Raw genomic sequence first — 16,599 nt, 5'->3', positions numbered from 1 at the left:
ATAAAACAGATCATCGTCAAATCAGGCCATTAGGACAAATTAAGTCATTAATAAACCAGAAATGGATAGGAGCAGATTAATAAGCAAGATTAACATTAAGCGCTTAACAGAAAAGCAAAAGATACAAAAACAGGAAAACAAGGATTACATTATAGATAATAAACCAGTGACTGACACAGATCTAATGGTCAGTGTCAATGTCAATGTCAATGTCAATAATACATGAACAAATTCTGGTGTAGATTTCCTTTTTTCCTGCCTGCTTTGAAAAGTAGCAGTTCAGAGGGACGATAACAGGGCAAAACAGAGCCAGTCGGAACATTATAATAAGTACTTTTAATGTGAAACGATGATGTCATGATATACGCTGAATGCCTCCAGCTTTTGTTCAGTAGGATGCTATTACCTGTCATGTTAGGTGGATGTACAAAACTGGTCTGTCCTCTTGATGCCATTCAACGCCAGTGTTTCTGTTGGTCTTTAGAATAACAAGGGCAGAAAATGAAGTTCCTCCTACAACCAGGGTGGGGGTTGATACTGGCAGCTCGTACGGCTGCATGCTCCCGTGACAGTTCAGTCTTCTTCACACAAAATACACATAATAGGTGAGTAAAGTGAGGAGGACAGTGTGATCCTATCCATGCTTAGTAAAATAAGATAAGATCATTTTGTTCATGTATTTTGACTATTCTATGACACTCTACAGGCAACAAAAGCTCTTCTGTGCCAGAAACTATGAAGATTGCGTCGTTCAACGTACAGAGATTTGGACTGGCTAAAGTTTCAGATCCAGACGCCCTTTCAACGCTGGTCAAGGTAAAACAGACTGCAATGGCCTTCCCAGGTTTAGCAAAGCATCATGGGGCTGATTTGTGTGTGTGTGTGTGTGTGTGTGTGTGTGTGTGTGTGTGTGTGTGTGTGTTCTGAGATTCAGATTCAGGTTCAGAAAAAAAATGCTCTGTCACTGTTGCTAAATTGCTCAACACTCAGTTAGGAAAGAGAAGAGAATAAGTAAAAACTACTCAAAAATTAAAATAACAACAATAAATACACAGCAGGTAAACAGAAAATTGGGCAAATCCAATAAATACAATTGTGCAAAAATGTTTGAAAAAATGTATATTCATTGTACTTTAATAGCTGGTGTTTAATAACTATAATGTGGAAAGGTAGCTGAATGAAAAATGTAATGTGGGTCAAAAGTAAATGATTCACAGTCATTTACATGGAGCCTAGCAGTAGAGGCAGTGGTTGAGGATGTGTGTGTGTGTGTGTGTGTGTGTGTGTGTGTACTGGAAGAGCGCAGGACATTACCAAGGAATTAAAGCTACTGGATCAAATGGATCAACAAGACTAGACTAGAGCTGATTTAGAGGCTTTGAAGTTTCATAACAAGGCACCAGGCATGTTTCACCAGTTTTGGTGAAACATACGACACAGCTGTCAGATAGATGGCAGTCAGCATGAACAAAACCAGGCAGTGGTGTCTTACTGTATCATTTTTTAGACAAATAAAGAGCACAGGTAGTCACAGGAGTTCAGAGGTAGGGCTGTATGATTCACTGATTTTTAGATACGCGTGACAAAAGAATATATGGTTATGTGCGAATTATTTGTCCCTTATTGATTATTTATTATGAAACTCTGTTATAATATAATAATAATATACATTTTGCTAAAGGCTAACATCTGTGCTTTCCTTTAGACTTTCCTGGTTCAAACATGGATCTCCCACGACTAAGTGCTTTGTCATTTTGTTCTTCATTCATTTACTTGTTTATTTATTTATTTATTTGTTCATTTTCATAGATCGTGTCTCGATATGACATTATATTGATTCTGGAGGTGGTGGACGTGAGCGGAGCTTCTGTTAAGGTGTTCTTGAAAGAACTCAATAGGTGATTTTACTGTTTGTCTGTCCATATAACGTCCTGTTGCTTCTCACCTAACAACACAGATTCTTCATGCAGACTTGTTTATTATACATGATTAATTTTACTGTCCTGCACCACAGCGTCAACACTGAGCATCACTACACTCTTAAGATCAGTGTCCGCCTGGGAAGGAACAGATACAAGGAGCAGTTCTTATTTCTCTACAGGTAAAGTCAAATTGTTTACGAGACTGTTTTTGCTTTCTTAGCCTGGAACCATCAAAAATGTTTGAGAAGTTGCACTAAAATCTGCCCTTGTCCAACTCACAGGGATGATGTAGTTGACCTGATTGACTGCTATCAGTATGAAGATGCCCAGGTGAACGATTTGGATGCTTTTGCCAGAGAGCCTTACATTCTGCACTTCAGACCACACAACACAGGTTGGTCTCTACTTTCTGCTGCCTGAAGCAAATGTTACATAATAGCAGGGTGCAACGCCTCAGGTGGTGATGCAGTTACACAGTCATTGCTATGCCTGGCATGTGTCTATTTATGGTTTTGTTTTCACAGTGTCTATGTCCGATATGTGTCATGAAAATATGACAAAAGACTATAGGCAGGTTTATCATGTTTGATCTCATGTGTGCATCCACGCCAAGAGGCATTTTATAGACATGGCCTCACTGTGTACAGCTGTGTGAAACTCTAGACCAGCATGTTCAAAGGGTTGTTTTTTGCAGTGCTGAAGGACATCGTGCTGATCCCAGTCCACACCAAACCGTGCGACTCAGAGAAAGAGCTTGATGAACTCTATGAAGTCTTCCTGGCCGTCAGAAACAAATGGCAAACCGATGTGAGCCGCCTCATCCTACTGCAATGCTTTAGTGTCATGGTCCTGTCTAAACTGTGTAAATACAAATACCCAAAGTTAATAATGAGGTTCAAAGCAAAATTCAGCTTCAGTAGAGTGAGGTTATCTGAGTTCAAATGGTGATGAATTTTCCTCATTTAGTGCTCCATTTTCTCCTGGGCTGCTAATGCACAATCTCTCTATTCACTTCCATAGCAATTTTAACAAATAAACAAACTCAAACAGAGCAGATTATGTCCACATAATAAGCAAACATGCTGCGGTAGCCATTTTTAAAGGACATAACACACCTCTTTTTCTTCTTATTTTTCAATGTGAATTGGAAAATAGACCTGGCCGGCAGCATCCACAGGGAATATCCAGACAAGTAACCTTGGAGATAAACAACTCTCCAGGTGTATTATTAATAATAGTAGTGACTACAGCAATAATCATAAATCAACAATAATAGTGTAGGTACATGGTCAAAGTAAAATTTTGCTTTAAGACCTGAGGTACTAATGATTGCTTCTTTTTTTTGTTTTGACCCTTAACATCGGACCATTATTGGGGTAGAAACCGAAATGATAAGTAGTCTATGTCCTAGAGACTGGTACCCTTACTATGCTTGTGTACACTTCATGATCTACACCACAATGTTAGTGCATCCTAACTTTTTTAAACGCAGGAAAATGACATGTCGAGCTCTCGTCTGCTCTAGAACATCATGATCCTGGGGGACTTCAACGCAGACGGGGCGTACGTCTCTGATGAGCAAATGAAGAAGATCCGCATCCGCAGTGACAAGAATTTCCACTGGCTGATTGGCGACGACGTGGACACCACTGCAAACACAGGCAACGAACACACCTACGACAGGCATGTGAACGTTGCTCTTGAACACACAGAACGTAACATGTTCGTTCATGCAACACCGCAGCAGATTCTTTCAAGGTTTTCAATAGTTTTGTGAAAGAACAGACACCCCTCGAGATTATTTATGTCAGGACGAGTGCAGGCACACTGTCATTACATTTCATCCATGCACTCAAAATATTCATTGTCCTCTCAGGATTGTTGTGTATGGACAAGACATGCTTGCAGCCATTGTGCCAAACTCAGCCAAGCCATTTAATTTCCATGAAGAGTTTGCTTTGACGGAGGAAATGGTTAGTTCCCAGACTCAAATTAGACACATACTGCACACTTTTACACTGGCCTATACTTAGGGGATATTCTTAATTTACTGCACTCACTCTCCCCAGGCTCTAAGGGTGAGTGATCACTATCCTGTTGAGGTTGAATTATGCTGCTCCTCTCCTGTGTGGACAGCTCACAGAGATCACAGGAGTGCACCGGATGACAGAGCTGTCACAGGTAAACAGCCAACCTGTTGCACCACACAGTCCTTTTAATCATGGGCATCAAGTAAAAAGAGTAAAAAGCTGACAGACAAGAAAGCCCACTTGTCTTGCGTTTTTTTGTAAACCAGTTCTGGCTGGTTAACCTGGGCATTTTCCTTACAAGCTTTAATTTTCAAGCATATAATTAAATACTGCTCAATTATAAACAACTTTCTGGTTTTTGGCCATTAGTTTGTGTAACTGAAGTGGAGACAGTAGCAGAGAGTCGCTGGTGAAAACTTCAATGATGTTGGTGATGGTGTTTAAATAATGCTACTTTTTAAAAATTATTTTAAAACCCAAACCCTGTGTCTGTAAAGATTCCATTAGCATGTGATAGTGACATTATGGGTTTTATACTAACTTTCTGGAAGGAGATCTTGAAACATACTTGAAATCTAAATGATGCTCACTGCAGAATACTTCTCTTTATCAATTACTTTTCACCGTGTAATTTTCTAGACTGGCCTACTTCATTTAATTGAGGTAAATTACTTTCAACTGCTAACCTACAGCTAAGATTAGTTATGCTTAAATGTTCAGTTGTATGCTGATTGTATAATGTGTGTGCGTATGTGTGTTTGTGTGTGTGTGTGTCTGTGTGTGAACTTTCACATAGTGAGCCCCCAAGAGACCTTGCAGATTCATGTGCTGACACTGAAGAAGGAAAATCTCCTGCTGGAACGAGAAAAGCTCCGTCTTCAGATCTGCCTGCTGAAACAGAAGCTTGGTTCACTGCCAAACTGCAGCAGTGATTGGAAAATTGGAAATTAAATTGTTTGAGCTCCTTGTGTTGTTGCCACCTTCCTTTGTTTCTGTGTGAGCGCTGATGCCTAACAAACAGAGCACAGGCACTACCACGGTTCTGTGTCTGCGCATAAAACAAGTAAAAAACTTTGATCTCATGAATTTCAAGCGAACTTGTCCTCTGTGCACTGACTTTGAAGAGCCGGGGGAGACGTTCAGAGAGAGGTGGCTGTGCTCCTCCTCCTGGTAGACTTTGTCACCACAGCTTTAAAAACAAAAGATTTTCACCCTCAGATTATCGAACGCTTCTGTAATAATAAGCAATGATCATTGTTTAGACAGGGCACATTTTTGAAGTTTTATTTTGTGATTATTTAGATAAAACAGCATGAATGCGCACAGTGAGGGCAGTTTTCATTACCTGGAGCAGGTGTGGACACACTGGAGTTTGAAGTCAAACTTGGCAGTGAGACAAATGTAGTCCAGTGATGTGAATCGCCCTCCATTTTCATCCCCACGGGAACGAGCTTGAGGATGTCATGGGTTATCTGTAAGAAATCAACAAGCCACTGAAACATGTCAAGCACACAAATGGTGCGCGAAAAAATAAATCACAAATTTCTTAGTGTGCTGCAGCTGCAGGGGCCTCCTGCCTCAGGAAGGCCGTGCAGAAATCTCGGATTCCCTAAAGACCCTGCAAAGTAACATATATCTGTAAAATAACATATCTCAAGAACATGCTCTGTGGCCTGGGCTGCTTTAATAAAATGCCATGATAATGCAATTTTCATATTTTTTTTTTATTGAGCATATTTTTAAGGGATTTAAATTTTCTACATTTTAAATCAAATCAATTACAGAGCACCAGTTTTGCAAGAATTTTGTAGCTCTCCATAAGCATTAGGACCTACTTTAAACAAACTACTCAGAAGATGTCTTGGCGTTTTGACTGAAGTGTGGCATTTTTCTACTCCAACACACAGACACTTTGGAAGCCTATTTCCGCCAGGGAAAAAAAACCCTATGGCAAGTCATAGTTGTGAGAAAAAAGTTGAAATTATGAGATATAAAAGTCAAAATTTATAAATAAAAAGTCCAAATTATGAGATAAAAATTCTGTCAAAGTCCAGTAGCTCTTTGGCCTGAGTTTACTGTTGGTGTGAGTTGTGTTAAATTTGAGATGGACTGTGAGGACACTGAGTATTATTTAACCGATGAAATACTTCATTTGCTTGCTGATTGATTTTACTAAGCAAACACTCCCTTGAAAGAATTTGAAGCAAAAAGAACCAAACCAATGTGGCTGAGGTGGCATCTGGAAACATCTGGTCAATGCCACGGCTACACATGGATGCACCATGCACACTTGGTATCTCATAATTTCCACTTTTTTTTTTTTTTTTTTTTTTTTCCCTGGGAGCAAATGGGCACAGACACCAAACACCTACTCAACCAAATACAAGTGTTGGGTGCTGGTAGCCAGAGAGCCACCTCACTGGTCACCCATGGAACCAGTGACATGATTATGCCATATCGATGAATTTCTAAACTTTACGGGCCATGTTGCTGAGCTGCCCAAAAAGCTGTCCAAATATGCTGGCCTATATTTTTAAGTTGAGGCTTTTCATACCACTTGAAGCAACTCTATATCACTCTTTATTCAAGCCTCATATTAATTACCACAATGTTAATATGATGCAGTACTTTACCCTTGAGAAATAAATTATTTGCACAATATCAGTGATCAAGATAAATGCTCCCACTGAGCCCATGCTTTGTTGACAGAAAATCTGAGGTTTGCTGAATGTAATATTTTTTTCCACAATGCTTGTGTAATGTATGGTTTACTGTATATGACAAATTCTGCCATGTTATTCTGATTTACCTCCCCTCACATACATATAACACTACACAAAAGAATCTCATAAAGTGCATAAACGTGCTGTAAATTTAAAGGTTTGAGGGTTTGAAAATATGGTCACCCTGGTGCCTATACCTCATTGCATAATGTGCATGACCCCGTTTGAAAGATGCCTCACCATCATGGATGTGGAGACATTTTCTGACAGACAGCAGGCTGCCCTTTTGTCACTGTTATGCTGCTTCCTTAAGGTGTTTCTCAAAAGCTAGGAATTCTAGCTAGCTTGGCAGTGATCTCGTTTGAGACTTGTCGCTTATTGAAGCAAGTGCCTTTAGTCGGAGTAACAGCAAGTCGGAGCCATTAAAAACATTTTTGTGGCTGTATGAATTTATAAATCAAGCAGCTAGGGGAGTATTCGTGCTATATGAGCAAAATTTAAGAGAGGAATGATATATGTATGTACAGGTTTAGTTTTCCGTTTTTTACGATGTTTTCTTCCGTTAGTGAACGCAGCGTGATGGAGCGCCCAGGCCACGCCCCCTTCGGTCACCTGACAACAGGAGCTTCTCGACCAAAACATTGAGGATCCGATAACTTGTCAACAGACAGCACCGAGGCTGACGGCAAACTTCCGCAGGGGTTGACAGAACAAACAGTGAAGCTACGCCAAAAAAGCACACACTCCTGTCCAGAAGACAGGCCGTCTCAATGCATTACAGAGGACCGAAAGCGCTGAGGAGGTCATGGATGCGTACGAATTGTTTTCAAGTTGCAAAAAGGGCGACATTTGGAGAGTCAGGTATGCTAACCAAGCTGTTGTATTCTGTGCAGTAACATAAAAAAAAAAAAAAAAAACGTAACGTCGCATTCTGCTATCTGACCTGTGGAGCTTGTGTTTTGATTTAACTCTTTCTCATAGTGAGTGTCGTCCAAAAACGTCAGGGTTAGCGCATGACTTTGGCCTGCAAATGCGAAGCAGCTAAAGCTAAGACAAGTTAGCCAGCGAAAGCCAGTTGTGTTAATATTAACTAAATGGCAGGGCTGGTGCCTTAAGCCAACGTTTGGAGGTCAGCTTCCATTTAGGAAGGTGTAAATGTCGGCCAGTAGGATGGCATGTAAAGAATCTGCTTGCAAAGGTAGATTTTGACTGGTGCAGGACCCCCCTCCTCCTCCTCCTCCACCTCCATCTACTCCTCCTCCTCCGGGACGGTGTCCTATAGCCAGCCTGGTCTGACAGGTACTGATGAAGATAATGCGCTTAAAGATTGCACCTGCAGTAATGTATTGTCATCCTATACATTCTTACTACTGGTCTGCAAAGCACTAAATGATCTCTGGCCCCCCCCCCCCAAAAAAAAAAAAAAAAAAAGGTTTCCTGTTATGTTGGCTGGACATTACCAAACATCCACAGTGCTCACCTGACCCAGGACTGGTTTACTCCTCATTCCCAGAATCAAAAGCGAACGAGGTTGTGCAGCATTTAGGGGAACCTGTGGAACAAGCTTCCCTCATTCCTGCAGTTGAGCAAAATATTCAAATCAGGGCTTAAACACATATATTATTCATAAAGCATTATGTCTCTCCAATAAAATAAAATCACATCTTCTTTTTAATCTTTAAGTGTTTGTTTGCTTGTTTTTGTTTTTGTTTCTGTTTTTTATGGTCTTTCAAATGGATGTATTTCCATGCCTCTGTAAAGCACTGTAAATTGCCTTCTGCCTGAATGGTGCATATTAATAAACTCGCTTTGACGCTTCATCATATAATGACTGTTATAGTGTTTAAAGTGAATGCTGCACATCTGCACCACTATAGTTGGGCCAGTGTTTGTTGATTTTTGAGACATGTATCTAAACACAAGTATATGTTACAATTTAATTCTTGCTTATGAAATTGCTCCTTTAAGAAGCATTGACCTGCCTATTAAGCTGATAAAAATGGTATACCAGTGTTATTAGTGGTGTTGGAAAGATGCAGGATACATGACACTGAATTGTTTTTCAAGATGAATTTTTTTTTGTGAATACATACAACTACTCTAGTTAACCCAATGGCTGTCATTTTCTGCCACATTACTGCAACTATTACCACTCTTTTTCTCTCTCTCTCTCTCTCTCTCCTAAGATACCTCATTGAACAGAGAGATGTGGACCTTAATATAAGAGATAACTGGGACAGCACCCCGTTGTAAGTACACTGCAGGCAATTGCCTTGATTGTCTGGCCGATGCACCATCATTATCCCAGATACCTGAAACGCCAACACTTTTGTTCCCCAGGTATTATGCCTGCCTCTGTGGTCACGAGGAGCTGGTCCAGTACTTGTTGGCTCGTGGTAAGGACACAGGTTTTACTGAAATAGCACCACCTCCTTGTCTGGTAAACAATCCAAACAAAAAAACTAGAATTGCAGGTGCATAAAGTCAGAAACAAACATAAACCTACCTTTGACCATATAGTGGACCTTTCTGTCATATTACACTGTACTTACACGTTTTTGTTGCCTACCATTAAGGTGCCAAGTGTGAAGCCAACACGTTTGATGGGGAGCGGTGTATGTATGGCTCCCTGAGCGACGCTGTTCGACGCCTCCTCAAAGAATACAAGTGTGTTACTGCCCAAACCATGCAGCGTGACCATTTTTACCATTTTCTGCACACGTAAGTCTCAAGAGCCCATTCACCATTGACATGAAATATCACCAACATACCACATTTATTTTCGTATAGCTCCTATAGCTTATCATTCTGTTTTCAGTGAAGAGAAACAAGAAAGTGAGTGCATCATGATGATTTGAATCTGTTTATTAGTTTTGTGCATGCACTCACCAGCTGTGACACCTGCCTACCTGCAGCCAATCCATACATTTTTGTGTACTTGTGATTTTTAGGTTGCTGGAGCAGGGTCAGCACAGCGATGTCAAGTTCCTGGTTCATGGAGACACTTTCCCGGCTCACCGCTGTATTCTCAGTTCACGGTCAGAATATTTTACTACAATGTTTGAGACGAAATGGAAAGGGAAGAACTTGATCACCCTCAAACACCCTTTGGTAGGTTCCCAGTTGCAGCAAAAATTATATATATAGTTATATTAGGTTTTGCTCATGCTGCATACTGCGGCAACCTTACTAGCTTGCATTTGCTTTTCTGCTTACATTGCCATTAAATTGTCATGGCTAAGGTGGACGCGTTTTGTGTCCATATGGATGAAAGCTGTTTTGATTTCAGATAAATCCTGCAGCCTTTGGGGCCATCCTGAAGTATTTCTACACAGGTCAGTGTGTGTTAGAGGTGCAGCTACTTCAACTTGTTTTGGTCTCCAGTAAAATTGAATCTGTACTTAATATTATTTTCTCAAAGATTAGGGAAAAAGCTCAAATCCTAACTCAAAACTGTGTTTTATAAAGAAACTGAAGAAGAAAATAATTCCTTTATCCTTGTCCATTTTTAAATAATGAATTAAAAGCTCAGAGGAATTGAATGTGGTTGTTTAATTTGGTTTTCTTCTTAATGCCAACAGGACGTATGGACATCGATTTTAGCCTTGTGGATGACTGCAGGCGACTGGCAAAGCAGTGTAAAATGGGAGATCTCATAGATGAGCTCGAGAATAAATGTAAACAGTTGTATGAATTCGGTAAGGCAGTCTTCTTATTCCCTTTTTCAGGGTAAATCTACACTTCAGTCTTTTCATATAGCCTCAAAGTACTCATTTGTAAAGTTATTTTACATCTGTGCCCCCATGTCCAAGGGGATTCTTTTGTGTGTAATATTCAGAGCTTGGTCCTCCTGAAACTCTTGACAGTATTCTAGAGGCTGGATTTTTTCTTTCTCTAGTGAGTAATGTGTGTTTCCCTCCCTGTTTCCCCACACTGGCCAGTATCTAATAAGCCAGGAATCTGTGTGAAGGTGCTCACCCTGGAGCCACATAACTCCAGACTACAAGAGGACATGGCTCAGCTGGCAGACTGTGCGCTTCCAGAACAACTAAGAGTAAGGACACGACACAAACAAACAAACAATATACCATCGAAGGTGTTGATTTTAAACCAGCTGAATCTCTATATGAAACATATGAAGCAGTGTTAATGAGTATATTTTTTTGTTATGGTTCATTTTCCAATTTTCTCCAGGGTGGATTTGGGCAACTTCCCTTCAACAAATTTGACACCTTCCCCACTTATCCTGACATTTGCTTCAGAGTTGATGGCTACAATTTCTTGTGCCATAAGGTACGCACTGCAAAGCTCTCACAGTGTTTTTCAGTGAAATGTGACACCCCTGTTCTCCGGCCTCACTTTAATATTTTGTGTGTGTGTGTGTGTGTGTGTGTGTGTGTGTGTGTGTGTGTGTGTGTTTGTGTCTGCATGCCCAGGCATTTTTCTGTGGGCGCAGTGATTATTTCAAGGCCTTGCTTGAAGACCACTTCAGCGAGGGAGAAATGCTGCAGTCCCAGCCCAGCACCCCGGTGCTCACTCTGCACAACATCTCCCATGAAATCTTTATTTCCCTTCTATATTACATATACAGCGACGACACAGAGGTTAGTTCACCTTTTATGTCCTAAGTTTACAGTGATCATTTTGGATTTGTTGTCTGGTGACGACACCTATTGAGGATGCCAACTTGTTACTGCATTTTGGCCATTTTGATCAAAATCAGTTACCCACATGAATCATGTACATTCAGTGAGAAAATATTTTTCTATATACGACACCATTCGAATATCTACCATTCAAGCGAGTGAGGAGCCAGAAATCAGACAGAATCAAAATCAGAAATCAAAAATTCTGTCTTGATTACGAGGGGAATTTGGGTCAGTTGCAGATGCTCAATTCTTAAGAATATACAAGAATATATAACAATAATTTTTACCAGCTGGATCACCACAGTAGTTACTAAAGCCAGTGTTAAGTTCATGCAACTAAACCATTAAACATTTTAGATGCAGTCAATACTACGTGCATACACAGTGACCACACATTGTGGCTACCGTTACTGATATGAAGCTAAGTGAACTGTCTGTAGTTACTGTAACATAGAAATAAGCACCGCTGGCATATCTTCTACCAAAACTAGAGGACTGTTAGATGAAATTGACAAACGAAGGGTCGGAACCAAACTCTGGGGTCACTTGTCATAAAACTAGGCTCTGATTGGTTGTTGCAGGAACCTTGTTGCAAAACGTTGGAACAGTTCCAGTTTTATGCAACTTGAAAAAGTTACACTTGAAATATGACGGTGGCCTAAAAGTTGTAATGTAACATGAGCCAAGAGTGCAAGATTCAAACACTGGGGGAAAAAGGGGTCGTTCCTAAATGGTAGTGACTATTAAAATGTTAACCCTTTGAGCCAAAGTTAGGCGGTGTTCACATAGGAGACGTGGCATCTGTCACGTTCACAGACAAATGTACTTTGGTATGGGCGGGTCTCCAAAAATTCAAAACAGTTTACATAAATTTCACTGGCTAATGAAGTCTGTCAGTGGATGACATTCAGCTGCACTCCATCACAAGATAAACTAGTTTCCTTGATGGATGGGATACGGAAGTTTATATACTCTGCACTCTGTCTGAAATATAAGGATGTTGGCCAGTACAAGGATGTTACTGTGTTTACACTGCCCATGATTTTGCTGTAATATTAACTTGATGTATTCTTGTTTATTTATTTGCTAGAAATAGTTTTTTTTAACATATCATTTTTAGTATTTTCTTTCTGTGGGAGCATGTCCTCAGACCCCACCAGATGTGTGTCTTCAGGTTTTTGTCATCTTTTCAACCCTCTGATGTGTTTACATCCTTGATCTAACTGTGATTGGTACGAAATGAATTCACTCTTTGTATTTGGCGGGAATGTTTCCTAAAAAGCAAAATTAACATTCTTGTGATCTTACACACTTAAACCACTATTTAATCCAGAGACTTAAACTGAGGCAGTGGTGCCATCAGGAGACAAACCCGCTGATAGTTTGAAACAGGAGAATGATGATTCTTGGTCTCTTCGCTCCATCGATGACAGAAACTTGCTCATGCTCAGCAATATGTGCCAGTAACATCACCTGAGTGGTGTGTTTCACCATGATATTTATTAAAATGTATTTATAACAAAGATAAGCTTTACATAATGCTGTACTTCATGCAATTCATGTTTAGATAATGAATAAAAAATAAGGAGTGGGCAATGTTGAAATCACTACCATAATACTTAATAGTAAGGATTTTTTTCCCCCAGTATTGATGTATTGTTAAAAATATTTTTTATCCCATTGAACCAAATGGTAATGTTAGCTGATGTCGACCAAAGCTCTTAACATTTTCAAATAATATTCCTTTAAATGTTTCACGTCTAATTTTGTCAGTGTTTAAATCAAAATTTGCTTTCTGCCATGAGTTGAGACAGAACAGACCTTTTCCACAGAATTATGCTTTATCATGTCATGTTGACATGATATAGCAGGTAAACACCAAAAAAAGACAATAAACAATTATATTGAATTAACGCCCAGCTGCAGGAAAAACCTGTAGATTCTGTTGTGAGGCGCATAGTCATATATGAATGAAATTTGATGCAGTGTGTCGCTTGTCAGGTCACATTATCTGGTTGACTTTTATGTCCAGCTGACGCCGGAGAATGTGCTTGACGTGCTCTGTGTGGCTGACATGTATCTGCTACCGGGACTGAAGCATCTGTGTGGGAAGACCCTCGCCAAGACTATATGTGAAGAAAACGTTCTCCACATGTGGAAGACGGCCAAGCTGTTCAGCCTGTCACGTCTGGAAGACCAGTGCACAGAGTTCATGGCCAAGATCATTGAGAGGGTGAATGTCTGTCTCTGTCCTCTGACTGGAGGGTGGGAGGGGACGGGGGGCGTTGTCTCCTTGGTGACTGAAGTGCACATGACACTTGGCACTCTTTATGTGTGCATGACTCATTGAGTGTCTTGTTATTAGGGATGCACGATAATATTGGCATGTCATCAGTATCATCAGCTGATAAAATGAAATACCGGTATTGACCCAAAATGAAAATTTCTGCTAATGTGAAATGCTGCTGTGAGAAATAGATCAAATCTGCCCCGATAGTGTCTGTTGTCAGGGCTGTCTCAGGGACAGAATCATCCAAGTTTGTTTCAGCAGGATGAATCTTAGACTTTTATTTGCAAGAAAAAGTTTTATAAAAATAAATATGATATGTTTTACATTACCCAAGGTGCAGCAGTTTTCTTATTTTGCCCAGTTAATGTGTACATTTTGAATAGCGTTGTGAATCTTCCAGTGGGCCTTCACAGTAAGAGCAGGAATAATAAAATGTTAATTCCGCCACAGCAATTAGGTGGAAAAAATATGTGCATATATCGGTACTGGTATCGGCATCGGCCAAAAGAGTTGGAATATCGGATATTGGCAAAAAATCCAGTATCGTGCATCCCTACTTGTTATCGCCATTTTTATAATGTGTAGTTTTATAATGTGTAGTAAGCAAACTAATGGGTCAAAGACTTACTCCACCTCCAGCCACACTCGAAATTTATTTAAAGCTGCCGAGCTTCCATAACCCACCTTAACGATGCTTTTGGTTGCTATGCCAACTGCTGTGGTAACCGGGGGGCTTGTGAATTTTTCTTATTTTTTTTTCTTATTTTTTTTTTTTTTGTAATTCTTCATTGTGTATATTCTTTAGAAGAAGACATTCCAGATAGTGCATTTGGCAACCAAAATATAAAAGCAGTAATATCCTTAAAGGCAGAGTGTGCAGCTTGAAATGGGAGGGCACACCACTTTGTTTCCTGATGTTAAAGATAAGGCTTGGCTTGGCAGGGACCCACAGGCACATGCCAAGACTAATAACCCATGGAATTAACGTGTAACACTTTTAAATGCCTTTAAAGGTGTTAGCTAAAGAGTATTGCAATGGATTGTGACTCATGTATTAAAATACATACTTTACTCAAAACCATCTATATTTATTTCAGTATGGTCTTATGGCAAATTTTTGCTGTGATTATGGGTGTAATGGCATTGAAATTAGGCACAAAGGGTAGCCAAGTGACATCAGTGTCACCAAGGTACACGCAGTCACAGCATAGTCACAGGGGATCTGTTTTCAAATAACCTCAAGCACAGACTCAAACATGTCTACCTGTCGTACCTGTTTTTGACAGCTGGTGGAGCAGGATGAGTTTGCTGAGATGATCAAGGAGGATGCTGCATCGGTGGAGAAACGCCACAAGACAGACTCCATCCCCCTGGTGGACGACATCCGCTATCACATCAGCAGCAACGTCCAGACCTTCAGCGCTATTGGGGAGGCCAGCCAGAAACTGGGAGCCCTGGAGCAGCTGCTGATCAGCATTGACCTCGAGTGCTGAACGATTCGCAGCGGTGTGGCCACAGCTGGCAAGCTTACCGCTGGTGTGGTGTTTATGAATCGAGTTTTTAAGTTGGATTCTTTTGTTTTTGTGGAGACTTCACTGGACAGGAGAGGAGAGAGATGATGTGAGGGAGTAGTGGTGGTAACATCTGTGGTGAGGACTGACAGGAAGATAAGACTGAGACCAAACATATCTCTGTATGTTTGTAGGTCTTAGTTATTTAGCACAGAACATGTATTTTCAAGGGATCTGGTGGTGTGGTTACACTGAAGAGTGTATTCAGTGGGAGCCATGTGTGTTGGCAGTTTTAAGTTTTATCAAATCTGAAAATTGGTCTTTGGTGTGGTGCATTGAGTCATTTTATGTTTTAAGCTTGAAACAAAATGGCTTGTGATTAAATTGTGTATTATATATTTATGTTTGCATTGCAAATGCATGAATTTATTTTATAAGCAAGGATTCTCTGCAGTAGATACAGTTTTGAGTAGCTGGCTATGTAGCTATATACTTTTAAGGTAAACCAGCCTCAGTAAAGGTAGTTTAGCTCCAAAGGGTTGTTGTGAACATCAGATTTTATTGCAGCCCATATTAATCATGTCAGACATGAATTTTCCTTTCATGCAAAGGGAAGTCAGTGAGTGAGTGCTCGGGTATTTTGACATGTGCTTGGGAAATTTATGATGGCTTCTCTTTGCTTATCAAGAAAGTGTTACCTTCTTCCATTCTTTTGAGGATATATGTTATATAATCCCTCAGAGTGACAGCCATTAACATGTTAGAGTAGTGAGTGAAGCAGTATAGTCAGATAAAACTATGTTTTATTGTATGTTACATGCACAGAAACACAAATTAGTGCAAAACAATTGAAAGTTGTATTTTTCAATTATGATCATTTAAATTTATTTGTTTTGATTGGCTTGGTGCGCTTCACCTCACCTTTAGGTGCCTACCATACAACTGTGACATTCCACTGCGACACACACACCCATACTTGTTCCCCTGTAAAACATGACAGCGTTGTGTGTGAATGCAGAATGATCCGTCATGTCCTGCTGCCCTGGATAACAGCAAGCCACTGTTGATCAGTCATTTCAAGTCGAGCTATATGCAGTCGGTAATTAAACAAAAAGGACTGTGGACGGTGTCAGCCACTCCTCAGTCTCTTCTTGAATGTGATACTGCACATGCGCTGTGCAATTCTTATCCAACATGTGAATCTGGAAGTAGATCTTTTTCCCCCTTCTCATGATAACACCCTATTTTACTTTTTAAAAACATAAAAAACTGAATATTCTTCAGGTCTTGTGCCAGTGTCTTAGTTGGCAGTGTTTTCTGTTAATACACTGTATTTGTCTTATGTGGAATAAAAGAGTAAAAAAGCTTTTCTTTGTGTTTCATTTTTTATTTTTAAAAGTTTTTTATACAATGGTATAAATCAGGGTTGCCTTCTGCTTTAGTTCATTTTACGATGGGACCTACAGGTGGCGCC

The 16,599-nt window shown here is 40.1% G+C and overlaps 2 protein-coding genes across 2 annotated transcripts; both read left to right on the top strand.

Moving 5' to 3' along the window:
* The first annotated feature begins 556 nt into the window (after positions 1 to 556).
* Positions 557 to 5,038, top strand: LOC115361697 (deoxyribonuclease-1-like). Its single transcript, XM_030055261.1, has 10 exons — positions 557 to 605; positions 707 to 816; positions 1,810 to 1,898; positions 2,015 to 2,101; positions 2,204 to 2,316; positions 2,617 to 2,729; positions 3,448 to 3,605; positions 3,799 to 3,895; positions 3,992 to 4,103; positions 4,749 to 5,038. The coding sequence occupies exons 2-10, from the start codon at positions 736 to 738 to the stop codon at positions 4,901 to 4,903; spliced, it is 1,005 nt and encodes a 334-aa protein (XP_029911121.1). The 5' UTR covers positions 557 to 605; positions 707 to 735; the 3' UTR covers positions 4,904 to 5,038.
* A 2,265-nt stretch (positions 5,039 to 7,303) lies between these two features.
* abtb1 (ankyrin repeat and BTB (POZ) domain containing 1) lies at positions 7,304 to 16,494 on the top strand. Its single transcript, XM_030055260.1, has 12 exons — positions 7,304 to 7,536; positions 8,862 to 8,924; positions 9,016 to 9,071; positions 9,252 to 9,396; positions 9,627 to 9,786; positions 9,965 to 10,010; positions 10,257 to 10,373; positions 10,617 to 10,729; positions 10,870 to 10,968; positions 11,112 to 11,279; positions 13,357 to 13,557; positions 14,901 to 16,494. The coding sequence occupies exons 1-12, from the start codon at positions 7,481 to 7,483 to the stop codon at positions 15,105 to 15,107; spliced, it is 1,431 nt and encodes a 476-aa protein (XP_029911120.1). The 5' UTR covers positions 7,304 to 7,480; the 3' UTR covers positions 15,108 to 16,494.
* Positions 16,495 to 16,599: the final 105 nt, after the last annotated feature.

The sequence above is a fragment of the Myripristis murdjan genome, chromosome 7 (assembly GCF_902150065.1).
Source record: "Myripristis murdjan chromosome 7, fMyrMur1.1, whole genome shotgun sequence".
NCBI classification, from domain to species: domain Eukaryota; kingdom Metazoa; phylum Chordata; class Actinopteri; order Holocentriformes; family Holocentridae; genus Myripristis; species Myripristis murdjan.
The sequence above is the reverse complement of the archived record's forward strand: the minus strand, read 5'-3'. Positions and strand labels throughout refer to the sequence as shown.